Below are 27,146 nucleotides of genomic sequence, written 5' to 3' on the forward strand. Positions count from 1 at the left end.
ACGAGGCGGGGGACGCAGGGCCGGCGGCTACAAAGGGCGTCGGCCAAAGGACGGTCGCCACCGTTCGGGTGGCCGAGCAGGGGGCGGGGCTGGCCAGGGGCTTGCGCTTGGCGATGGCAGGCCCTCCTGCTGGGCTGTGAGTGAGGGGTGAGTGTGTGTGTGTGTGTGTGTGTGTGTGTGTGTGTTTTTAGTAGTATTTTAAATCTTTTTATGGAGTCGTCCCTGGCCATGCTGCCGCTTATGTTTCCTGGGGAGCGCACGGGTGCCGCCATTGAGGTGGTTATGGGCAGGGGACGTAACAGCGTTGGGAGCTTAACGTGTCCGCATAGAAGAAGGAGGGACAGATGGCTGACACCTGTCCCTACTTCTGGTTTTGCTCCCAGCCAGAGGGTGCCAGGGAGTCTCGTCAGTCGCCCCTCCGGCCTGACGGTGCTGTTGCTTAATGCCAGGTCGGTCAATAACAAATCTGCCCTCATCCAGGACCTGATTGTGGATGAGGGGGCCGACCTGGTCTGCATAACGGAGACCTGGGCGGGAGAGGGGGGGGATGTTGCCCTCTCCCAAGTGTGCCCGCCCGGGTATCTGGTCCAGCACTGCTCACGGCCGGAGGGGAGGGGAGGGGGGGGGTCGCTTTGGTTTACCGAGCCTCCATCTCCCTCAAGGGACTTCCGGTCCCTTCGAGACCAGGGCTGGAGTGTCTCTATTTGGTGTTGGGCGACCGAGACAGACTGGGGATTCTGTTGGTGTACCGCGCACCCTTCTGCCCAACAGTGTCCCTGCCTGAGCTGACGGAGACTGTCTCGGACCTGGTGTTGAGGACCCCCAGGATGTTGGTCCTGGGGGACTTCAATCTCCATGCCGAGGCTAGTCTGACCGGGGCGGCTCAGGACTTCATGGCCTCCATGACGGCCATGGGGCTGTCTCAACATGTCACCGGCCCCACCCATGAACGGGGACACACTCTGGACCTGGTTTTCTCGACGGGGCAGGAAGAGGGTGGTCTGAGGGTGAGTAATTTATGCTTGACTCCCCTGTCATGGTCAGATCACTTCCTGGTGAGGTTTATGCTCGAGAGCGACTTCTCCCTCTGTAAGGGTGCGGACCCGATTATGTGGGTCCGCCCCCAGAGCCGGATGGATCCAGAAGGATTCCTGAAGGCCCTGGGGGAGTTTCCGGCTGACAAGACGGGTGCTCCTGTCGAGGCTCTGGTCGAACTGTGGAATGGGGAGATGACCAGGGCTGTAGACACGATCGCTCCTAAGCGTCCTCTCCCACCGGGCAGAGCCCGCTCTTCCCCTTGGTATACTCCTGAATTGAGGGCGATGAAGCAGGTTGGGAGACGACTAGAGCGTAGGTGGAGGAAATCACGAGATGAATCTGACCGAACACACTTACGAGCCCACTATCGGGCCTATGCTGTGGCGGTGAGGGCGGCAAAAAAGAGATTCTTTTCCGCTTCCATTGCCTCCTCACAATGCCGTCCGGCGGAGCTCTTTCGAGTGGTGCAAGGCCTGGTCCGTCCAGGTCCAAAGGAAGACCTGATTCCACCCTCAAAGGCCCGCTGTGACGACTTTGCCAGGCATTTCAGGGAGAAAATCGCTCAGATTCGTCACGAGCTGGACACCACTATTGATTCAGAGGTTTCAAAGGAGACACCAACGCTGCCGTCTGGTCCAGATTTATTGGATGAATTTCAGTTATTGCGGCCCGATGATGTGGACAAGGTGCTTGGGCGAGTACGTCCAACCACTTGCTTTTTGGACCCTTGCCCGTCTTGGTTAATAAATGATTCCAAGCGCGGGATTGGAACCTGGATCTTGGAAGTGGTTAACGCTTCTCTGAGGGAGGGTCGGGTGCCTGCCCCTTTGAAGGAGGCGGTAGTCCGACCAGTCCTGAAGAAGGCGTCACTGGATCCAGAGATGGCCACTAATTATAGACCAGTGGCCAACATCCCGTTTCTGGGCAAGGTGTTAGAACGAGTGGTGGCGGGACAACTCCAAGCACTCTTGGATGAAACTGATTATCTGGACCCATTGCAGTCCGGCTTCAGACCCGGGTACGGTACTGAATCTGCCTTGGTCGCCCTGTATGATGACCTGTGCAGGGAGAAGGACAGGGGGAGTGCGTCCCTGTTGGTTCTGCTGGACCTCTCAGCGGCTTTCGATACCATCGACCATGGTATCCTTCTGGATAGGCTTGCGGGATTGGGGGTTGGAGGCACTGCTTTGCAGTGGTTCCGCTCCTATCTCAATGGCCGGTTCCAGAAGGTGGTGCTGGGGGACTATGGCTCTGCGCCATGGCAGCTATGCCATGGAGTACCGCAGGGGTCCATTTTGTCCCCTTTGCTGTTCAACATATACATGAAACCGCTGGGAGAGGTCATCAGGAGGTGTGGGCTGCGGAACCATCAGTACGCTGATGATACCCAGCTCTACCTCTCGTTTTCCACCAATCCAGGTGAGGCAGTGGCTGTGCTGAACCGGTGCCTGGCCGAGGTAATGGGCTGGATGAGGGCCAATAAACTGAAGCTCAATCCAGACTAGACGGAGGTCCTGTTGGTTGGCGGATCGGGCTTCGGAGAGGGTGAATTGAACCTTGTCCTGAATGGGGTTGCACTCCCTCTTAGGGACAAGGTCCGCAGCTTGGGAGTGCTCCTCGACCCAGAGCTTTCACTGGAAGCTCAGGTAACAGCAGTGGCGAGGAGCGCTTTCCTCCAGCTTCGGCTAATTCATCAGCTGCGCCCCTATCTGGAGAATGACTGCCTTGCGACAGTGACACATGCGTTGGTGACTTCCCGTTTGGACTTCTGCAACGCGCTCTACGTGGGGCTACCCTTGAAGACGGTCCGGATACTTCAATTGGTCCAAAATAGAGCTGCCAGGCTGCTGACGGGGACTGGACGTTATGTTCACATGACTCCAGTTCTCCGTCAGCTTCACTGGCTTCCCATTGAAGTCCGGGCCCAATTCAAGGTGTTGGTTATGACCTATAAAGCCCTAAACGGCTTGGGTCCTGGTTACCTGAAGGAGCGCTTACATCCTTATATGCCCAGCCGCCCCCTGAGATCGGCGGGAGAGGCCCTTCTCCGGGAGCCCTCCATGGAAGAAGTTAGGAGGGTGGTTACTCGGAGGAGGGCTTTCTCTGCGGTGGCGCCTAAGTTATGGAATGCGCTCCCCAGAGAGGTCCGCCTGGCGCCGTCGTTATTTGTTTTTCGGCGCCAGGCGAAGACCTTTTTATTTAAGCAGTATTTTAAATGTTAATATTATTGAATTTTATTTGGCCAGGGTGGCTTGTTTTATAGTGTATGTTTTATATTATATATTTGTATTTTATTGTATGTATTTTAAAATGTTATTTTATTTTTTTGTTGTAAGCCGCCCCGAGGCTTCGGCGAATGGGGCGGCATAAAAATGTTTTAATTAATAAATAAATAAATAAATAAATAAATAAATAAATAAATAAATATTCTTGTTGCCAAAACAAGACAAGTCACAGACTGTGGTAGTGACCATCAGCTATTAATTCCAAAAATCGGAGACAACTTAAAAAGGATCAGCAACAGAAACATAGTACCAAAGTATAACTTAAGTAGCATCCTGGAAGAATTTAAAGTCCATATAAAGAACAGATTGGCATTGCTCAACTTTATTGACTGTGACTCAGAAGAACCATGGACTGAAACCAGAGATATTATATGGGAAGAATGCCAAAAGACATTTCCTGAAACGACAAGAAAGAATAGATGAAAGAAGAAACACTTGCAGTTGCAAAGGAGGCAAGAAGCAAAAATTGGAAGAAATAGCGTCAGAATCCTGTGCAACTTTTTAGCAACTGCTGTGTAAAAACAAAAAGAACTATTACAATGACCAGTGCAAAGAAATAGAAGAGACCAGCAGAATAGGAAAAAGAAGACACATCTTCCAGAAGATCCATGACAGGCATGCACAGGAATTGGGGAAAGAACAGTGATCATTTGTGAACCTTTCCAGTGACTAAGCTCACAACACAATAAGCCATGGAGACATAAGCCAAAGGTGGCTTGTCTTGTTGTCTGAATATGGCGACATGGTTTGTTGACCATCCCATCTGGATTCAGGCAGCATGTCAATCCAGCCCTGGTTTATAGGCCACCATGCTTTATCATGTTGTATGAACCAGTCAGTATCTACACATGGTTCAAGGAAGTGACAGACATTTAGAACCAATTGGGTTGGGTTTTTTAAGGGGAAAAGTTTCAAAAAATGACAAGGTACTGCAGCAAGACAAATTGTAGTCTCCATCCCAAATTTCATATAGCTACAGAAAGTCACTGTCTCTTTGAAGACCTCACTAGCATTGATAAAGAAAAAAGCAATTCACATAAAACAAGAGCAAAATAACCACCACCACCAAAGTGCAAGATGATTAATGTAACTAACACAAATATTTAAATCTGTTTAAGAATTGACCTGTCAAGTCCTTTTGGAAGTCCATGTAGTTAGTTCGGGCATTGACTTCTGCCAAGCAACTCTAGCCTAAACAAATTAGAGACAGCAAGCAAACTTGTTTTGACATTTAGAAATCTAAACATATTATGAGGTGGCAAAGATTCTACAAAACAGGATGGAGGAACAGAAAAGCATTGCATGACAGTGAGAAAGCCAAGCTTGTGCCACTAGAGATATTAGTAATGAATTATTAAAAGAGTAATTAATTTTGACCAGAATTGCTTTTACATAAAAACATGCTAGAGACAAGTAGGCAGGCAGGCCTCCTGAAGAATCACCACAGTTTTTGCTGAAATTCATGGATTTAGCTTTTCGATTTGTGCAGGATCCCAAAGTTTCTGCTCTAATCACTGAATCTTAGTGATCTTTGAAATCTTAATAGTAAAATACTATCAGAACAAACCTACTCAGAAGTAAGTCCCATTGCTTCAAGTGAGGATCACTTCCATGTAAGTATATATAGAACTGCAGCACCAATGTCCAATGACTACAAACATATCTAGATATTAATGGCACCTGAAGGCAGACCATGTCAGAAGTTAACCACTGAGATCCAAGCAAGCCACTTTTATACTATCTGAATGTATGGAGTGAAGAGTGGGATCATACATACCTCACCTCCACAGGTTCATAAAATCAGTCTGTATGCACCAACATGGTATGCCCAGAAAGCAACATGGGTTTCTTAAGAGAAAGTCATGCCAATCTAGCCTATTCTCATTTTTTCATGGGGTTACCCTCCAAATGGACAGGGAAAAGTAGTGCACATAATTTACCTAGACTTCAGTAAAGCCTTTGACAAGTTGCCCCACAACATCCTAATAAATAAATTAGCAAAATGTGGTCCTGACAGAACAACTATTAGGTGGATCCACAACTGGCTTCAAAATAGGTCACAGAGAGTGATCATCAATGGCAGCTCCTCAACCTGGGAGATGTTTCAAGTGGGGTACCACAGGGCTCAGTCCTGGGACCAGTACTCTTCAGCATCTGTATTAATGATCCTGTCGAGGAAGTCCAGGGAGCAATAATTAAATGTGCAGACTGGGTGGAATAGCTAACACCTGGAAAGGGGGAACTAGACAAGCTACTGGGCAGAAAGCAACAGAATCAAATTCAACAAGGAGAAATTCAAGTTATCCACCTAGGCAAATAAATAAATAAATATCAACTGCATTGATACAAAATGGGGAATACTTGGCTCAACAGACTGAAGAAGCAAAAAGATGGAGTTGTGGTAGAAAACAAGCTAAGTATGAGCCAGTAAAGTGCTGCAGCGACAAAACAGGCAAATATTGTTTTGGGATCCAAATATCATTAGAAGTAGCATGTCCAGAAAAAAGAAGCACTTATTCTCCTCTATTCTTTACTAGCCAGATCTCCCCTGGAATACAGCATTCAGTCTTGGGTAACCAGGCTTTAAAAGGATGCTGAAAATCTGGAAAGAGTTCAGAAGAGGGCAAAGATGATACAGGGCCTGGACACTGAGAGACTGAAAGAACTGGGCCTGTTCAGCCTTGAGAAAAGTAGACTACAAGGTGACAAGATAGCACTCTGCAAGTACCTAAAGGCTGTCACAAAGAAGGAAAAGACCTTCTCTCATTCATTCCAGAGCGTAGGACATGGAACAATGAACTACAGTACACTAGGTGTAGGCTAGGCGCAAGGAAGAATGTCCTAACTGTCAGAGCAATATGGCAGAGGAACCAGTTGCCAGGAGAGGCTGCGTGCTGTTCAACACTAGAGGCATTCAAGAAGAGGCTAGACAGTTACCTGAGTGGGACGGTGTAACTGGCATTCTGCACCAGGAGGGGGTGGACCTGATGACCTTGGCCCATTCCAACCCTACTCTTCTATGATTCTGTGATTCCTTACAAGGGCTTGAAGAGCCCCGGTACATGTGGATGGTGTGTGTTGTGGGGGTGGTGGGCAGACAGGACTCAGTCCAACTTGTACCCATTCATTGCCTAAAACTTGCATGGACCCTGCATGCAGACACACTTCATGGGATTTCTGATCACCCTGAGAAACCATGAGGATGCAACTACAGAGGCTGTAGTTCTATGAATTCCTTTGATCATGGACAAGACAAGCTGCTGTGATCCCTCTTCACAATGCAAGAAATGCCTGTGGGAAGTGGCAGCAAGGCATTCAAATCCCCCTGCCCCCAAGATTTGGAGAATCTCCCTTTTATATTTCCTCATGGTCTTATATAGTCATAACTCTCTGAACATTCAACCCTGCTTTGCCCAATCTTATGAATGTATACATGCGGTCAAAACAGCATGTTCATTTGCAGAAGTGCTTTATGTTATAAATAAATAGAGCATTTATAAAGTGGCATCTGCTGTTTCATTACAACAATGAGAACTGGTGAGCAGGCCAATTGAGCTTATTAAATTTCTCAAGGCAATTTTTCAGCTGCACATATACCGGCCTTCAGTCTCTCTAGACACCCTCCTAAACTAAGAATGCAGTGAATACTTTGAAAATGAGGCTGAATTATATCCCATGCAATATAACCCTTTTCACAGCCAAGTCTCTTGATTTAATAAATAAAAAACTCATTTTGGACTCCCACTATTAACTGGAAAAAAAAGAGGAAAAGTCAACACAGTCAGGCAGCACTACCAAAAAAAAAAAAAAAAAAAAAGGCCTGAAATGCTAAACCCAGACGGCATCTCAAATCCAAGTTTGCTCCCTTCTCTGGGACCTTTTCAGACTTATTTTTTTCAGACAAGAAGTAGCTGGAAGGTTTTTCCCCTCTCCAACCCTGCTTAATTATATATCCCACTGCTTCTTAAGGAGCTACACAGATTCCCACATTGGACTCAACATTTGAAACAGTTCTGCAGATTCAGTTAAAGACTTGTTTAGATTCAGAGGCTGTTGTCCTAGGATAGCCATCTTTTACAAAGAACTCGAGGTGAGGTCCGGGCTTAAATCTGCATCAAGGCAGGTGATCAGTATCAGGGGCTGAGATGCCATGAAACTTCAGAGGTATCTCAACAAACTTGTTTTTTTCCCTCCACCCTTTATTCTTCTTTAAATCATGGTTTCCTTTCTTTGTATTAATAGCAGACCTCAGTCTATTAGGTAATACCAAGAAGCATCATAAAACTAATAACAACAATTTAAAAATCCAATACAAATAAAAATACAAAATGAATGTTTGTATCTGGACTGTTGGGTTCCATATTCATGTGACCAAAAGCTGAAATCTACTTGAAAAATAATTTAAAATAATTATAATTAAAAATTAGAGCTTCATATCTAGTCTTCATATCTAAGGTGCTTCTTTCATCCAATAAATATCTGTAGGGTGGAATGGGAGCTGCATTGTGGTGCCAAGCTGCACCATTACTATACATTACTTGTCTGCAACTTGCCCATGCAGGCCAGCCTGCACACATGCAGGCACTTCTCCAGGTGATCAGAAACCGTGAGAACAGAAAGAAGTGTAAGCGTGTGCTACAGAGGTGAGGGTCAGTAGTGGGGTACCTGATCCATGGCATCTTTTAGTCTGAGTGTCATAGGAGCTGCCCATGGTTCTGAACTCCTCCTCGGCCATTATAGGCAACAGAATGAGTGTTTTGTTCGGTGAATGTGTGGGACACTGCAAGAATACCTGTAGAGATGTATGTGTTGTAACTATGACGATCCATCAATTGCTTATTTTAAAAAATGGAAGTCAAGGGCTCTCTATATGATCAAGAGTTGGTAATTCCTGTTCGTGTCACTTTGGCCACCATGCCTACAACTAGTAAACAAAGTGGAAGTAGAAGTAGTGTTGTTGCCCAGAACAGGTTTTGGCAGGAATGAGGACAGCATGAAGTGGGTGTTCTTTTTTCTGAGAACGGAAGACAGCAGTTATCCCTTTACGCAGGAGCTCTACTTCCTTTGATGAGAACATCTGGGGGCGGGGGGGGAGACAGTGCATGCACCAGATCCCGTTGCAAGGTCAGGTGGTCACACCTGCCTGCTTGACTGAGCAGGGGATGTCCATGATACAAAAATAGGTTCAAGCCAATTCCCTGCACTTGTGCTAGCATCAAAATACTCAAAGAGAGTTTTCATTGCTGAAGAATTAAAACTACTGAAGAAAAATATAACTGGAACTCACATTTCCCTGTGCCAGCAGAATGTCACTAATCTAAATGCACAACACAGTATGAACCAGACGGTATTTTGGAACAAGTCTGACACGTAATACATCACAAGAAGCCAATTTTTCCATCAATATGTTTTCTAGATGGGGGTTTCTACAACCTTTTCTTTCAGTTTTCTCTAGCTTGCATTTTTAGTTCCATCACTCAGGAAAGGAAGAAAGGGGAAGTTCTTAGCCTAACCAGCTAAACTTTGCTCCTCAGGACTTAAAGACATGCTCAGGTGCACTCACTTCAGGAAGAGCTTTCACCAGATGTCTGTCAGACAGTCACAGAAAAGAGCATTAATGATAGTGGATTAAACTGCTTCGGACAGTTTCCAAACTTTGCAGAATTCCTAAGAAACATGTGTGCCTTTGTCAAAATTTCTCCAAAGGGGCTCAGAAAAACTAAGATCATTCCAAAATTAAGATGGACATGTTCCAGCCCTTTCTAGCCAGCTTCAGCCTGGAGGTCTTCCCTGCTTTAGACCTGAGCCAACACATCCAACTTCAAAGCAGAATGACGAAAAGGGGTGAATTGAGAAGGCAAGAAAGCCAAACAACAAGTCAGCAAACAGGGAAACTGGCCTTCTGGGAGGTGAGCAGACAGACTCAGAGGTCAAACAGCAGCACTTAAGGAAAAAGACTGAATCTGTTGCCCAGGCAAATCCCTGATGTGATGTGTACTTACTTACATCCAAGCCAAACCAGGAAAATGAACACTATGCCAAGGGAGTGGGGTGGAAGCATACGGACATGCCGTCACCTGTAAAAGTGACTTTTTCAACCTTAAGGGTCATTAATACATAGACCAGGAAGCCCCCATTCTAAAACCTGTCTGGCTTTGACAGATTGGCATACAGTGATCCTTATCTATCCTGCAGTCTGGTAAGGGATGATGCAGGCAGGAGTTACTCTGGGATATGGAACATCCAAACAGCAGATGTGCTAAGCAAACCTTTCATATAACAGTCCAGAGTCTATTTGCCTGGGTTGTCTGCTCTGAGTGGCAGCAGCTAAGGGGAGAAGCAAGTAGCTGAACCTGGAAGTTTCCACATGCAAACCGTGTCCTCTACCAGGGAGCTGTGATTGCTTTTGCATAGCAAAGTTAGTTTATGCTGATGTCTCCTTAGCATTATGTGACTGGTCTGTTAGAATATCTCCTCCTTATTTGATCAAAGCTGTTCTGTTATCAGTACTGCAAGAAATACAGAAAACTCCCAGGATTAAGAATGAACTTGTTTCCTCAATTAAGTCAACAGAAACTCTCTAATCTATTGGTCATAGCCCTGGTGCACTGAAATTTTACATTTCCTGGAATGAAATCTTCAGCTTTTATAAAGTAACAAATTTATTAAAATCAAATTCTTTCGGTTTAACCATCTTGCTGATCTGTCGTATCAATCCTTCTTTAGGTAGAATAAAATTCACTATTTTGCTTCATCTTTTAATGTGTAGATTAGACGCAGGACTGGCCTACAAAGACTTCCAGTAACTGCAGATTTGCAGTTTCTCCATTCTGGCTTTCCTCAGTCCCTTTGCTGACTTTGCATCCTCTACATAGTGAGACCATTATATGCGCCTAATGTAAAATAAATATTCCATCGCTATTCTCATGTTACCACCTATAAAGGCAAATGTCTGTGAAAAAAATCAAAGCCAAATAAAATGTGCTTGGTTGCAGAAAACAAACCAAGAACTATCAGTGTCTTATGGGTTCCTCAAGCAACAGTATATATAATTTGGGGGTTTCTCCAAGAATAATCCCCCTTTCTTTTCCTTTTCCCCTTTTCCAGTTTTTTTCTTATTCTAGTTTTCTAACTCTGTCTTACTTCAAAGTTGACTTAATGACATGTTTTGGAAACATTGTATTGACCTGATACGTGGCACACATATCCCATCCTAAACTTAGGACTGAAAAGCCAAATGGTTACAAAAATAATACAATTCCCTTTTGTTCAAAGGTTTCAATGTGCATTTATGAACTTGGAAAATAAATCCAATTCAAAAACAAAGTCTTGCAGCCCTGCTTTCAGTGACTACCACACTAGTCACCCAACAATTAAGTGTTGTTTTTTCAAACAATGTTTAGACTTCACGGCTGTAAAAAGAATTTGGTTTGTTTGATAGCTTCTAAAACTAAATCACTGAATGCGTTCCTCTACAAGCCAATGAGATCTGATGAATTCTGGGAGTAGAGCAATTTTCTAGTCCACAGTACCGCCAAGATAAAATGGCCAATAAGCTGCACTCACTCACATTACCTTACACATGGATATACATTTACTGAAAAGTAGATTCCCTCTCAGTACACCTGTAACAGAGGTGATGATGGGGTGCCTTATTCTTTTTGTTTTGGCATTGCTTTTATAAAAACAAATTACATTCTATTAAAATAATCTGATACACATAGGATCAATTTTGGAAATGTTAAAAGTCCCACTGATATATGCTGTGGGCAAGAGGATATAATTTGTCTTTAAAAAAAATGTGCCATAATATTTTAGTCAGAAAGGAGTATGTTAGTGGAGCTACAACTAGGAACAGCATTTTGAAGTGCTCATCATTTGTGCATATGCTCCAAATAATGACATGTTTATAACGGCACCTCAAAATTCAGTCAGAAATGTTGTATGAAATTGCTTTTCTGGCCCATGAGTTTTATGAGGAGATTATATGTAACTGGAAGTGTGCAGTTCACAATGGCAGACCAATGTTAGCTTAGAAAGTTAGCACCTTTTTGCCTTCCTGATATTTTGTACTACAGCTCCCATCATGGAAAATGGAGATACAGGAATTGTAGTGAAAAGCATCGGAGGACCAGTGTCCTTAGCCCTTTTCCAAGCTTTGCTTCCTCTCACTTCCTCCACTTCCTCTTATAATATTGCAAATTTTCTTTTGCAATTTTATTCATCTATCCTGTAGTCCTATAGCAGTTTCCATTTCAACTTTTCCTATGGAGTTCTACAGTGGTGACACATGACTGTTCTCTTACAAAGGGATCTCAGTAGCAAAAATGCTGTGAACTAGCTGGTTGCCAGTAGGTTCAGATAAGAGACCAGCTTCCCAACATGTGGCATGTACATGATTTTTCATGCATGGAGAGGATCATTATGTAGGAAAAAAGTAATACAGGAAGCAATGCTAAGTGAGGTTACCATTTTCCCCACAGGGTTTATCTTCAGAATCACTTGCAAACATACATTTGTTAATTTAAATGCACATGCATTTAAATGCCCATTGGATTTGTGTTGAGGGTGAACAGGTCAAACTGGCCAGGTGGCAATCCTATATCAGATTTCACTGTGCCAGAAATGCCCACATGAAAAGGCAGTCAATTTATGAGATGAGAAACTTGGATGAGCTGCTTTACAATGCAGATAGGGAGAACCAGGAGAATTCATCTTTTTATGGAACATGAGAAAAGCAAGATCAACTACTTATGCAGTTTCTGTACTATGGATTATAAAAGGAGGAGTAGAGCTGCCCCCCCACCCATTCCTATCAGTCCCAGCCAGAATAGGTGAAGGAAAGCTAGAGCTTTAGTTCAACAGAGTATCTTGTATCTACAGAGCACCATGTTCTCTGGACACGTTTTCAGAAATTCTTAATGAGAGCTTAACAATTGAATTCTCACCATTATATGACTCATGTTAAACACTTGTTTAAACAATCTGCTTCATTCAAATGTTGGGCTTCATCAAAAGTTATTTCAGACATTCATAGGAGATACTCTTCATTGCTAAAAAAGATTTGCATTCCATAGTAAGTGAAGAGAACTATTGGTAAAATGCACACAATTAAAAAGTTGTGCTTACGATACAAGCACTCTTTCATGGCTGGTATCTAATAATGCCTACAGTTCCAAGGTAATTGTGGAAACCAAGCTTATATACTTTGCTGTTGTTCACACACACAAAATACTAGCACTTCTCCTAAAGTCTTTAGCATAAATCCAAATTTTACTATCACTGTACAATGTGTTCAACAGAGAAATTGCTACTCGGATTTATTTATGTGTTGCCTGAAAGTAGTTTTCTCCACCCAGGTTTTTTTTTTAAATCTGTCTAGCGCATGCAGAAGACTACAGAAGGCTTTATACTAAAATCTGTCAATTGTGGCGTACGTGCACAAGAATTCTTAAGGTCAATATTGTTTCCAGCATGAAATTTGCAATTCTTACACACAGGAACAAAGATAGGAAGAGGTAAACAGGGAATGATAAGCAGCTTTTGTGATTGCAAGGCTCATTCTGGTTATCCTTCCTTGTTGGCCTTAAAAGGCAAAAAGGAGAAGATTTTGTCACAACTAGCATACTTTTCAAGAATTAAACCCTTTCTATCTAAAGGGGCTTATAAAGGCTCCATTACTTTGTTATCTGAGAACCTCACAATCTGTAATGCATTTATAGCCACAACATCCTTGTGAGGTCAAGAAGGGAAGTTTACTGTCACCATCCTATAGATAGGAGACAAGGAAACTTGCACTGCAACCCTATACAAATTTTCCTGGGATTTAAGTTCCACTGACTTACATTTGAGTAGACATGAATAGGCTTGCATTATTAACAGTCACAGTTAAATAGAAATGAATAGGAGTTATAACATGCCAAACACCAAGAAAGTTATAATATTTTGCCTTGCAGTGTTTGAACATAATCATATAAACATCACCAAGCTAATTACAACACAGAGAACAAAGTTTATGCCATAATACTTGTTTAATCTTTAAGGTGCCATAAGACTGTTGTTTTTGAGGCAAGAAGGGAGGTAAAATTTATCATGTGGCACTGCTAAACATTGCATTTCCATGAGGTTATTAAAGAAACTAAGACTCCACATCGAAGAATTGCAGTCCTAGACAGTCTATAAATCTATGAATTTCTTTTAAAATGTAATAAATGTTCCAGAAGGGATGCCTACATGCGTTAGTCCCAGATATGGGAGCACCCCTAATGCCTTGAAATAAATTGTGGTTTTCAGTCTAGATTCTTCATTGTTAATTCCTTCTTGCCTAAAATGTTGTCCTGACCAGCTTTTCAGCCAAGCAAGGCCTTTATTCATATGATGGGAAGCAAAGTGAATGGAATGTACTCCCTGGACAAGACTACACAAGAATTTCCTGTGTATTTGGCACAGAGCCTTTGAAAAAATACAGGGAATGTGGGGAGTCTCCCCTAAAAGGCTGACAGGGTGTCAACTTCTTTTTCATCCTTGCAAACTTCATCACCAGTACTCTACATATGTGTGTGATGTCTCTGCACAAGGGGACCAAATACATATTCAGCACGATCTGCCAAGTATATTTGTTTCTAGCCCTTACAAAGCACCTTTACTGGAAGCTACATTCTGGTCAAATGAGTGGTCTTCTTACTTTTATTCTCAGTTTTACTCACCAGATACTTTTCCCTGATTCAGGATTTAGCTGTCTTTCCTCACTCTTGTTAGGCACTTTATAAAAAAACAGGGAAAGGAAAAGAAAGGAAAGGAAGGCAAAGGGCATATCAAAATATGGTCCTGTGTGTAGATTAATGTTTCCTGCTGCTCTGCTATGCAGAGACCAGCTTGGAGAGTACAGATATTTGTCAGGGTCCAAATGAGATGGGCCACCCATCAGACTTTCATTAAATAGCATTTGTAGTTTCTGTAATTCTATCAATAGGGTAATCTGAGCTGCATCAGTCTCAGGATTTGATAGAACAGCAGGAGCTGGGAAATGAAGACTGACATTGTTAACAAAGTCATTTCTGCCACTTGATGCCGAGGGAAACAAGCAGAAAAGCAGGACAACAATGTTTATTTGTCTATCCACAAGAAAAGAGAGGAGGTAAGAATAAGAGTAGCTAAGTGTGAAGTCTGGGGTGGCACAATTTGGATAGTTTCCCCTCTGAGTTGTCTTCAGTCTCATCAATTGCACTTTGATATTTTGCCTGCCTTTACTTTTATTCCAACATAGACTGCATAATAAATCTGAATAAGTAGATTCATGGCTTAAAACAAAACCAAGACTAATCAAGGTCCCCTTTTCCTTCTTATTTATTCTATTGGCTATTTTCTATTGAAGGTGGTTGATGTGGAGAGAATCTTATTCCCAATGGAGAAAGATTAAATGGACACAATTAAAAATCAAGATTCAAATCCTCAGCAAAGCAACTTCTTGAAACATGTAGCAAAAGGCTAAAAGACTTAGCCTCCAACTGCAGCCGGATTAAGGATGCAAACAAAGAGCTAGTGATAGGAATGAAAGAAAAGGCAAAGTGGAAACCAAAGAGAAATGATGTAAGATAAAGAGAGGAGAAAGAGAGAGAGATGTTAGATTTTGCAGGCTGGCCTTGGCTCTGAGGTTTTAAGGCTGGTGCCCAGGGCAGTTGCTAGGTACTTGAAAGATATGAAGGAAAGGACCATAACAAAAATATGCATGTGAAAGGTGAATTCTTTTTCCATTTCAACTCGGATCCCAACACCCCATTTCTGCTCAAACCTATTTGGAGACAGTCCAGTTCAATGCCGAACACTGGGAGCCAGTGTGGGGTGCTGGGCTGCGACTCAGGCAATCTGGGTTCTAGTCCCTGCTCGTCTATGGAGCAAACTGGGTGACTCTGGGCCAGGCACAGACTCTCAGCCTAACCTACCATGCAGGGTTGTTGTTGTGAGGATTGGATTGAGAGCAGCAGGGGATTATGTAAGCCACTTTGAGTTAGTCAAAAAAGAAAAAGGTGGGATATAAATCTAATAAATAGATATTAAAGTGGAGGCTTTATGCTTCCTCTTGACTATCATGAGAAATGTATTTTAAAACATTAGAACTTTCTTTTCTTGGTCAGAACTGAGAGTCAGTTGCAGGCACAATAGGCCCTTAGGAGGGAATTTTATCTGCTCAGTCTCAGAAAAATAGGTGCAGGAGGTAGGAGTGTGCTATGGCCTAAATATTTTAATTTTCTTTTAAAGGGAACTTGCATGAGAATATCAGGTTTTATTGCCCTGTTTGAGAAGTGAATACCATTTATTTTCCCTCTGCTTGCAGTAAGCAGTAACTCCTATTTTTAATTAAGTAATCCTATTTTTATTTAAGCTTTCCATTCAGAGGAACATGGAATGCTGCCTTCCCTTGAGTCAGTCCCCTGGTCCATCTAGCCCAGGATGGTTGACACGGACTGGCAGTAGCTGTCCAGGATTTGGGGGAGGACTTTTTACTAGCCTCACCTGGAGCTGCCAGGGACTGAGACTCAGACTTGCTATTGACCCTTCCCACTGCTGGATAATGACAGCCCCCAAACAGAACTGCCCCTGAATCCTTCTGAAACCAGGTGGACCCACTTTGCTCAAAGACCTGACTGAGGAGGAAAACAAATCTCCTTGCCTGCTTGTATGAAATCAAGCATAGTGTCTCTCACCCACTGCCTCTCCTCTGGAGAATTCCTCAAGATGTAATAAAGAAGAGAAAGAAAGAGCAGGATAGGGAAGGCAAGAAGTGAACAGGAAGAATTGTGATCGGAAATGGAGTAGAGAGAATTCACCAAGTAATGTGGCTCATTTTATAAGGATAAAAGAGGGTGGATGATGATTGCAACTACTTAAATTAACTTTATGAGATGAGGTGACTAAGGGCTCTCCTTAAACTGTAAACCTAGTTAAAAGCCCCATCATTTCCCGGATCTTGACATCCCATAGGCCCATCCTCCTTTTGGACTCTGTGCTGCCTGCAGGTATGTGGTATACATTAAAGTGGAGAGGGAGAAATAAATTCGTGGGGACTGATTAAATTTTTTGCTATGCTGAAGCTACTGAATTTCTGCAGAAGGCAAAGTTTCCAGTTTGGGTCAGTAAAATCAGATGATACATCAGATATAATTTCATAGGCATCCCTCCTTGATCTTCTCCTTTCCTCTTCAAAATTTCATTTCAAGCACATTCCCAACAGTGAGCATATAAGTGAAGAAAAGTAGGAGGAAAATGAGGGGGGGGGGGACTATGTGCCAACCACAGAAGGAAAGGTACTCATCTCTCCTCTAGTTTAAAAAGCTGTTTCCTTCATGCTATACTCCTCTCCGTCTGCTAAGGGAGTGAGACCTAAGAAGTCCCAGTAACAGCAAGGTCACTGAGCTCAAAAAGAAGCAACAGGCTTATATTAATAATAGATAATGGCATTGTAGCTTCTCTAAAGTTCCAAGTCACATGCCCAAGTTTCCTGGCTTATAACAATGCCCATACTACTACACTGATCCATTCATATCCCCACTTAAGGGAGACCAACCTACAGATTCCCACACAGCCCAATTTTTTAAAGAAGGGAAGTGAAAGAGAACTGATATTTTGCACCAGATAGGATGCCTTCTTTCCCAACAGGTTAATTCTCTTGGCTAAAAAGAGATATGATGTGGAAAATCCTAACAGTTCTTCCCAATGCAGTATTTTTCCCTACTTTAAAGCAGCCACAAGTGAGTCCTTTTTTGTTTCAGCAATGGTGGGGAGAGATAAACTCTTTAACTCATCGTGGTTTTTCCAACTCCTCACTGCACTGAAGAACATGCTATACAGTCCCCAGTGTAATAAACAGCAACTCAGGGGAACAGGATCCTGAAATTTTAACCCCCCCCCACAAAAAAAAAAAAAATCAGTGCAGAGATAAAGAGTGTGACTTCTGGTAGAGTGCCACTGTTCTGAGCAAAATTGGAAGCCCCTGGTTGGCACCTATCACAGGAATGAAAGACATCTGAAGCAAACTGGTATTTTCATTGCATCACATCTGCTTTAACCTCTTTGGTAAATATAGGAATGAGACACACAGATATTAAATCCTGGTCTGAAATCAAATAGAAGAAGTTAACAGAGGATTTCATTGCAGTATTTTGAGCACTGACTAATGCTCAAAAGGTGGAATTTTCCTTCTGTCTTCTACCTATATTCAGTTTATTTCAATCATCATCAGATATCAGCCTCAGGTCAGTGGATACTGTGTACTCTTCCTATTTACATTTTTGGTAGCATGAAAGCTAGAAAGGGGGTTAAAAAAACACCTAACCACTTTGAGAAGGAAAGTGCAGATGGAACAGCAGCAAATCACTTGGTTTCCCTTAGTGTCTGAAAATTGAGAACATTGAAAACAAATGCTTGAGAATATTTCACTGTAACATGCTTTTTAGGACTAAGTTTCCAAACTTTCAGATTATATATTACAATTAAAGTAATACTGAAAACAGGTTGAAAAGAACTCAACTGATGCCCATAAAAGATTTGAGGCTATAAACGATCCCAGATGTTCCCATCAGCCCTAGACATACCACTGGAATTCAAACACTGGTCAATTTCTAATTTCCATCGTTAATACCACTAATTATATGTTTCTTAGGAGATGGTCCAAGATTTGGAATTAAGAGAGGAAATCAAGTTCATCATAATCTACTCCTTTCAATTAAAACCGTAATGCACCAAGCAATGGGATTGCTGAACAGAATGATAATATTACAAATTGTTCCCTTTGAACAATTGGCCAGGTGCCAAGAGCAACCAGTTCTTAAATAGCACAGAAAAGGACATAAAATGGACAGCTTCTTAATGATGTTCTATCTCCACTATGTTGCCTGAGAACTAATCAGGGAGATTTGTAAATGTGCTTCACGAAACTGAGATCCTATTTTAATTCTGCTTGTTCCATAAGAATAGATGGAGCAGTAACAGTCATCATAGCCCGAAGGAACACCTTCCCAGCAAATGCTTTAGATTTGAGAGACAGATTTAAAAATGCTTTAGGACTGGCAATGATCACCCAACTTCCCTAATAAACATTTTCTGGCTTAGTGCCTTTTATAAAACCTTCCTTGAATATATCCTTTTGCCCCTAGCAGAGTCAAAACTCAGGGGCAAAAATCAGTGTTAGTTCCCATCTCAACTGATGTTTTTCAAAAATTAAATATCTACTTACAGCAACAAAAGCTTGTAATATAATTCGCATTTGAAAAGCTTCCCACTGTTTTTTTTTTTTTTTACATGAAGGGCTATTGTAAGCTTTATTTTAGGTGCTATTTAAACTAATGGTACTTGATGTAGATAAGTGACATTTAACACTTTGGAGGGGCCTCTGTAGTGAATATTTCATAAATAAGCAAAAATATACATTATTATTATTATTATTATTATTATTATTATTATTATTATTACATTTTTATACTGCCCATATGTAGGATAAAATGTATGCATTGATACATTTATTGCAGTTAACTCATTGGACTTATCTATTGATTCTTAAAGTGGGGAAGTAGTTAGGAATGGTTCCAGTGATCAACAATTCTTTATTGCTCTTTTAATACTGTTTAAAGTCCACCAAATGTGATTTGTATTAGGCCACCAATTTATTTATTTATTAAAGTTTTTATATGCCGTCCCCATTGCTACACAGCCTCGGGACGGCTCACAACAACAAATAAATAAAACAAATAGAATTACAATTAAAACTTGGAAAAACACTGGCTGCATAATTAAAACTATAAGTATTAAAGATTATTAAAATACTTTTTGAATAAAAAGGTCTTGGTCTGGTGCCGAAAAACAAATAACGAGGGCTCTAGGCGGAACTCCCTGGGGAGCACATTCCACAGATGGGGTGCCACCACAGAGAAAGCTCTCCTCTGGGTACTTTGCTTCCTGATATCTCTTACGGAAGGCTCCTGGAGGAGAGCCCCTGCTGCTGATCTCTTGATTATTAAGTCAATTAAATAAAATTAACATTATTAATAAACACCAAGCCCCATTTTATATGCCTATACTAGTTTGACGGCTTGTGACATCAAAATAAGATGATTCATGCATCTGAATTTGTTCAGCAGATTATTAAACCCAGTCCTATGCACGTGCCAATAGAGCAAGCTGTAAGATTATAATAAAAATATGTAATTAGTTTACAGCCAAAAAAAGTAGTAAGTCTCCAAAGGGAGGATAAATAACACGTTATTTTATTAGCTTGTACATAGAGTTCTGCCTGGAATTAAGTATTTCATTAGAAAAGAGAATTCCCATAAAGTTCCTTAATGCAAGAGTGTAGGGAATATGTTTCGCCAGATGTTCCTGTAAATCCTCTACATTCCAGTCAGCATAGCCAGTGGTCAGGATGACGGGAGATGTAGTCCAATCTGGTGGGCCACAGGTCTCCCATCCCTGCATTAGCATTGTTGTGATGTTTAATGAAACATTTCAAAGAAGGGGCCCTGATCCTTTCCTCATGTAGGGATATGAGCATTTTCGCTGGGACAAGAAAAGGGCTGGACTCCTTTGCACAAACAAGCAAGCTAGTAAATAACATGCCTACTAGCATGTTTCCCCCATTTTGTTCCAATCCAGTCATCTTTTTTGGCAGACCTATCAACTAATTACGTATTTTCACAGGTGATATTTTGGAGATTTGTTAATGAAAAACAGTCACTCAGTATCCCAAACTGTACAAACAATGTATTCTTCAGAAAAGCATCTGAAGTTCATTACCTAAAACAAGAGATATCCATAAAGTATGAACACAAAGGCTGTCCAGTGCTGATGATATTGCTGCAAACAAAAGACAGCTCAGATTTTAATCCCTTTAAAGCACACATACACACCCCTCATTTAGTCAGGACAGTGCATTTCTACTTTCTGTCCTAATATTTAGCATAAACAATTCACTTCAAGATGAATATAGACTGAGTAAAATGCAATGCTTGAGGCTCATATAAGCAATATGTATCTTAGATTAGAATCTGTGTATGAAGACAAGAGCTGCACTCAGAAATGGACAAGCTTCATCAGCTACAACTCCCATCAGCCCCAGCCTACATGCCTAATGATTAGAGGTGATGAAGGTTGTAGTCCAAAGCATCTGGCTGGAGAAGGTGGCAGCAAAGCCAGGTCAAGTCCACTTCTTAATGTATCGGAATAATACAAACAGTAAACCCATCGGTTGCTTTCCTCTGCCCTTGAACATAGGAGTTCATTGGTGCATGCAATGGAGCTTACTTCTGAGTAGGCATTTACAGAACAGGGCAGTCATTCTACAGGTTACATGGACTACTTTATGTCCTTTATTGTTTTAAAGCAGGCCATGACAAGGTTTCTAGAAGTGTTGCCCTGACAGCAATGAAAGAAAGACTACTATGTCTTGAATCACATGGAAAGAAACCTTCTCCCTCAACTGAGTGACTCAGGCAAAGTAGAAAAGAAACCTGCAGGTGTTTTAGATGGAAAAGAAAGCTACATAAGTTTTAGAAGGAATCTTTAAAGACTCTGAAGGTTCTTTAGACAGAACCTTGTCTGCTTGTGTAGAAAATAAGGTTGCTGGTGTTTTAGAAGCTATCTTTAATCTGCATTTATACTTCAGCTTTCTTCCATCAAGGCAGCATCCAGGTTGGCAGGTATCCTATCCAGGCTCCTGGCCCTGTCCAGGCTCTGACCAGATCCAAACCTGCTTAAGCAAGACAGCTGTCGAAGTCTATATTATGGATGTACACAGGTTACACAGTCATAACGTAATGGACCTTTTGATGGGTATCCGTTAAGAAAACCGAATGCAACAAGTCTTGCCTCTGTAATTCTGAAATCAACTATGTCAAAGAAATATATCCCTGAGATATATGGTTGAATATGTCTCAGGCTGATATGCTGAGGTATATACCACCACAGTGACATTCACACGACCAAGCCAAGATAAGGTTGTCATGCTGGGCAGGCTTGTGCCTCATGGCACGGAAGCCTGTGTGGTTTCCATGCCTCGCTTTGCTTCTTTTGCTTTGGTCAGAGGGTCTTGTATTACATGGTGTCCATGCAGCCCCCTCCATCCTCCCACTCTCACCATGCAACTGTGAGCAAAATTCCCCATGAGCAAAATCCCCTTCCTCACGGCATCGTGCCCCTTAAAATAAACACACTTGCGCCAATTGTCCCCTTCTCTCTCTGTGCATTTACCCACTTTCTCCCTTTTGCAGGATGATGTTGCCGGCATGTGTTTGACATGTGTGTTGCTTGGGATGCACCCTTTGGAATCCATCCCTTCAACTTCCTCAGACTTCCTCTCCTGTTTGGTCAGCTCTGCAAAATGAGCTGAGCCAAGAGGAAGCCAGCAAACTTCCCCATTGGGAATGGCTGCAGGATGTGGAAAAGGGGTGCCAGCTGTTATCTGCAGCAGGCCCCCTTCTTGGCCACTTGCACAGGAGCTTGGGCATGCAGGTGTTCTTCCCGGTGACCAGCCTTCTCCAAAGATGCTTCTGGTGATGGCACGAGGGGGAGAGGGGTGCTTCTTGCACAGGGCTTGGGGCCCAGTTCCTGGTGCAAGGCTCATGAATATGAGATGCATGTAACAGGAACCCATACCCTGGACTGCTCCAAAGCAGTCTGAGTAGCCAAGGCCAGGGAATCCAATGACCTCATGCCCCTAGAAAAATTCCTGACACATCCCTAGCTAGGAAACTGTGAGTAGTATACATACGATACCTAGAGTGGCCCTGTCTTACCGTACATACGATGCCACTCTTACCATGGGAGTCTGTGGTATTTCTCACCATTCATGGAAAAATGGAGCTCCTAGGTATGGACATCATGAGAAGCCATCCTGCAGTGTAAAGACCATACACACTTGTTCCTTTCTGTGTCTTCCAGAAACCAAATATGCTGTAATTCTGCAGCTGGGCTTAGATGACATGACAGATCAACACAGCTAAAAAAAACCCAGCATGGCTTCTCATGACATGCAAACCAGTCATAGTCTAAACCCAGCAGCGTAATTTGTTAAAGACTTGGACTGGCTTCAGAGAAGACGAGCCACTCCCACCTTACAAGCCACCCGGCCTATTATGTTGTGCGAACTCAGTCACTCAAAAAGTTGCACTATTGTACATATTGGGAACTTGTGCCATATGGCTCCATGTTTTACGTATACTTACCAATCATGGGTCCATGCAGCAAATTTCAACATCAGGACTCCAGCTTCCTAATGAGCTCTTGATCTGATCACAGACTCACTCACTCCTAAATACCATATTGTCTTGCTAGGATAATGGATGCTGATGTGACACGATCACAAATACTAACTTTCCACAATCTCATCCATGCCATTTTCACTAATGTCCTTCTTCACGTTATTCATTAACAAGAAGAAACTGACCCTAAATCACTCTAGCCTTTGGATTACATCCGCCATGAGGCTAATCATCTGGGTCCTAAATGAATGCAGGCCACTTTTAAGTTAAGAGTTAGATGCTTGAAAGTTCTGTTCAGAGCTAGATGGTTGAAAAGATGTACATCCTGAGCATCCTTACCTGGGAGAAGTTTAGTCCATTCAGGGGATGGCATTGCTCTTCCACCCGTTCCACAGCCCCAGTCCTCTTCCTCATCTTCTCCGCCTCCTGAGCCAGGTAGAGGTCCAACACTGGCACTCCACGAGAACGGATGTCCGTCTCAGTTAGTGAGTTGACCATCAGCATCACCCAGACAGGCCGTTTGCGTTCCCAGTTTCCAGCAATAGCATTGAAGAGATAATCAGCATAGAGACCTTTGCCCCGTTGATCTGGGGTCATCCAGTGAGGCAGCATCAGCTTCACATACTCAAGATGGCGCTTGAGGCGGTGGTAAAGATCCTGGGGAAGCACATCTTGCAAATTCTCCCCATGGGGTAGCAGCTGACAGCTGGCCAGGCCTGAGATGGTGTATGGGTCCGTGAGGTCCAGCTCAAAGTACACACTGGAGCTGGCTTGAAAAGCAGCCTTGGAGTTTTCAGGGATAAAGTCCCACACACGTGTGTAAGGAACGTGGATAGTGCCAAACAGGTAAGCGGGAGGGTCCCTCCGAATTGCCCAGAGGAAAGAGTTCAGGTCTCTTTGCTAGGAAAAGGGAATCAAGAAAGGAAGAGAGTCAGTTCTGGGTACAAGAGTATTCAAGACGAGCTAACCTGAAATCAGTAAATGCAACAGATAAGCAGATAAATGGTTCAGCTCAGAACATGTGACCATGCTTCTGAGGAAGCGTGAAAAAAGTTAGAACCATCATCTTGCACTGCACCTTTCCTAATTCGTACCACATGGACATCAAAGCAAATTCTACTGAGATGAACAGCAACATATTTTGGACGAAGATAGGCCTTTGGGTATTGTACGTGTAAGGAAATCAAGTCAGACCATCAACCAGCATTCATCTAGACGGGAGCCATGCTGCCGAAATCAACACAGCTCTTTCAAAACCCTTTCCTCTGGGTTAAGTGGTTCTGGTTGGCTTCTGCAAATCCACCCCATCTGTGATTGAACAAGCAGAAGCCATACATTCAAGAAAGAAATATAAAGTGAATATTGAAGGACACTTAACTTCAATTACTTACTTTTTAATGTCCATTTGCCCTTTGTACTAGTAAAACTCAGTGGATAATTTTTTCAATGTATTCTTTCTTTTACAAAAGAATAATACCATGTGAAATCTGTAAATGTGAAATGTGAAATCTTAAAATGTGTATGTGTTTGTATGTGTAGCTAAGAATTAGACTGATAAATTAGACTGACATATGCAGGTATATCAAACTAGATTCTGTGAATCAAAGTTATCTTCGTCTATCTACCTATGTAGCCAGGCATCCATTGTAAGATCAGGCCTTCATGTATTCCTTTATTCAATATGCATAACATATGCAGTGTAATGTTTCATTTGTGAACAAATGTGTGTAGGTACATTGTTTGTATGTGAGAGTGGACACTTAAGGCTCACTTTATAGGGACAGTCTCCTATGCAACCTGTACAAGTTCTTCCCATAAACGTAATTTATCAGTAACTTCCCATTGTACAGCCTATAACACTAACTTATACATGCATGTTTGGAAGTTTTTATATTCAGTGCCACTTACTCTCAAGTAAGGGCGCAGATTCATGTGTAATATGCAATTAATATATCTCTTCAAGAGCAAGTATTTTTAAAGATGCATGTACAGAAATTTGGGCACACAAAGTCATTTGAAGGATCTACAGCATGGCTGGGAATAGGAAAGTGTGCCTCCCCTCCCCCCCCCGCCAAAAAATGGAAAAAAGTAACTGAAAGACATCAAGAACCCTTGACACATCTCAACCCAGCAGCCAGGGCTTTGGAATTGCTGGTATGAAAGCTGCAGCACAGGTTCAGCAGCCTGTGGTTTATCATCTGTGCTGTAGGCTGGATGGGATCCATCGCCAAGATTTTTCGAGGGTACCTCCAGACCAAAGTACAAGGTGGCTTCCAAGGATACCGGGTGAGAGGGACGCTCGGTGAGCAGAACATCCTGGCTGCGGCACTCGGGCGAGCGCTTTGCACAATGAATGAACGCAGTGCGCCGGGGGTAGCACAAGAGGTAGAAGGTGGGGTGTACTTCCACCAAACGTGCACCCCCAATCCCCACTTGACAGCTCCCCCCCCGCGCGCGCGCACGATGCCCTCTACAGAAAAGCACATTCCCCGCCTGCCCGCCTGCCATATCCCAGGCTGGGGGACAGAGGCACCGGATGCTACACTTGGCCAGCTGAGCGGTAAATCCAGAAGAAGCCGCAGTGACCCGCCGGGAGGTCAGCGCCTGCTGCGGCCCAGCGGCGGGACGGCAACTTTGCCATCCGCACGCAGACTTGGCACCGCCACCCGGCAATCCCCCCCCCCCCACCGCGGGCTTGGTGGGTCTGCATTGGGGACCATAGGCCGATGCGTGGGATTACAGCTCCCATAAGCCCCAGCCACCGGCATCGGGGCTGATGGGCCATGTAGTCCGAGCCGGGTGGTCGCCGGTTGCGGGACAGTGCCAGTGAGGGCACCCCCGCGGTTCGGCACCGTCCGCCCCTCAGTCCCGCAAGCCAGCCGCGCGCCCGCGGCCTCTTCCCCTCCCTGCCGCCCCCCTCTCCGTCCAGCTCACCGATCGGGGCAGCTCACACCACCCGGGGTCCGTCTGCTGCCGCCTTCTGGGCTCCGGGCGAGCCGACGCCGGCAGAGCCCCCCCCGAATACAACAAAGCACATCAGTGCCAGGTGAGGCTGCATCCTGCTCCTCCCGGGAGACCCGCCTCGCCGGCTGGCTTAAAGGGAGCTCTCCGCCCGGTCTCGCCTCGGGTGCCTCGATCCCGGCCGGCCACAGTCCCGTCCGCATCTGACAAGTGCAAACAAAAAGCGAAGAGCTCAGCAACCGCAGCAGCCCCGCGAGCTCCCTCGGCCTGCACAGTGGCGGCGGGCGGGCGGGCGGGCTTAAAGGGCCCCACAAGGGCGCTCCCCGGGATCCCGAGCCTCCGCCATGCCGGGGGGGCAAGTGAGGCTCTCCGGAGCAGTCACTCTCTGCTCGGCCCGGGAGTTGCTTGGGTGTCCCCCCACCCTTTCTTTTCCCTTCGGCGTTTGGAAGGAAGGCGGAGGGAGAGTAAACTTTTTTCCTCCCCTTGGAAGAGGGTGGTGGAGGTGGTGCAGATCCCGGGCTTTCAGATGGCGATAGATTTCAGGAATGCTATTTGAACAGGCACGGGAAGGCGGGCACTGCTGTGGATGTCATCATGTCAGCTCCGCACAAGCAGCTAGGAAAGGTCAGAAGGCACGAAGCAAAAACATTAAAAAAAGCCCGACGCACAAACCAAACAAAAACTTTACAGCAACTTCCAAACTTTCCCAAACTTTCCTTCCCATCCCGCCCGCGACTTCTCAGCAGCCAGCAGGGAACGCCTGCTGCCACAAGAGGGCGCCTGATTCACAAGCAAAGCCCGGCAGAGCTGAAGGTAAGCCGGGTAAGGCTCCCATGCTGACAGAAAAGGTATTCAAGGGGCGGGGGGCACTCTCCGTAAGCATCATTCTGGGGCAAGGTAACAAATACCAGCGATGCACCTTTACCTTCCTCTGTGCGCCGAGGGGGATGTGACCGGCAGCCCGTTCTCTCTCCTTATTTTCACTACGTGCCTTCCGAAGATGATCTTTGGCGTGCTCCATAGTGAAGTCCCAGTGAAGAGGAGCCACGAGAAGCGAAGCCCCAGAAATTCAAAGGATCCCTCGCTATGTTCTAACAGACTCCTAACCAAGACTGCCCACTGAGCCTAGTGCCGTAGTAATTATGAGCAAAGGTGATTAGGAACTAAAATGTACTATCTTGGCATGGAACCACCTCCGAGTGCAGATGGAGCAACTCTCTTCAGACAGGGTTGGGTCACTAGTTTGAAGGGTGCTTTTTCGAGTCAACATGTTAGCGATGAGCAAGACTGAGACCTTCCACTCGGTTCTGCTGGCTTTCTCAAGAAGAGATCTTTTGTTATGAATTTTATTATTTTAATGCTTTCATGGTTTGATATTGTATTATTTTAATGTTCTTATGGTTGTCTTTTTCTTGTTGATGTTATTTGCATCATTTGATGTTAAGGATGTAAATTGCCCATAGAGTATTTGGCCATTGTGTGGTACACATAGCTAATAAATGAATGAATATTGACTAGAGCAAGGCTGCTAATCTACAGAGCACTGAGGGTGGGGGCAGAAGCTATAAAACAAAACAGGTCAGTAATTTAAACCAAATGAACAGCACACCAAACT

At 43.8% G+C, this 27,146-nt stretch overlaps 1 protein-coding gene across 1 annotated transcript in view; it reads right to left on the reverse strand.

The window, feature by feature from the left end:
- TRABD2B (TraB domain containing 2B) overlaps positions 1–25,628 on the reverse strand; it is a 305,155-nt gene extending 279,527 nt beyond the window's left edge. Inside the window, 3 exon segments of the mRNA XM_044430334.1 lie at positions 22,910–23,470; positions 25,505–25,604; positions 25,606–25,628. Coding sequence (XP_044286269.1) covers positions 22,910–23,470; positions 25,505–25,604; positions 25,606–25,628 — 684 coding nt within the window.
- Positions 25,629–27,146: the final 1,518 nt, after the last annotated feature.

This window comes from Varanus komodoensis, unplaced genomic scaffold, assembly GCF_004798865.1.
Source record: "Varanus komodoensis strain SLA01 unplaced genomic scaffold, ASM479886v1 scaffold20_1, whole genome shotgun sequence".
NCBI lineage: Eukaryota > Metazoa > Chordata > Lepidosauria > Squamata > Varanidae > Varanus > Varanus komodoensis.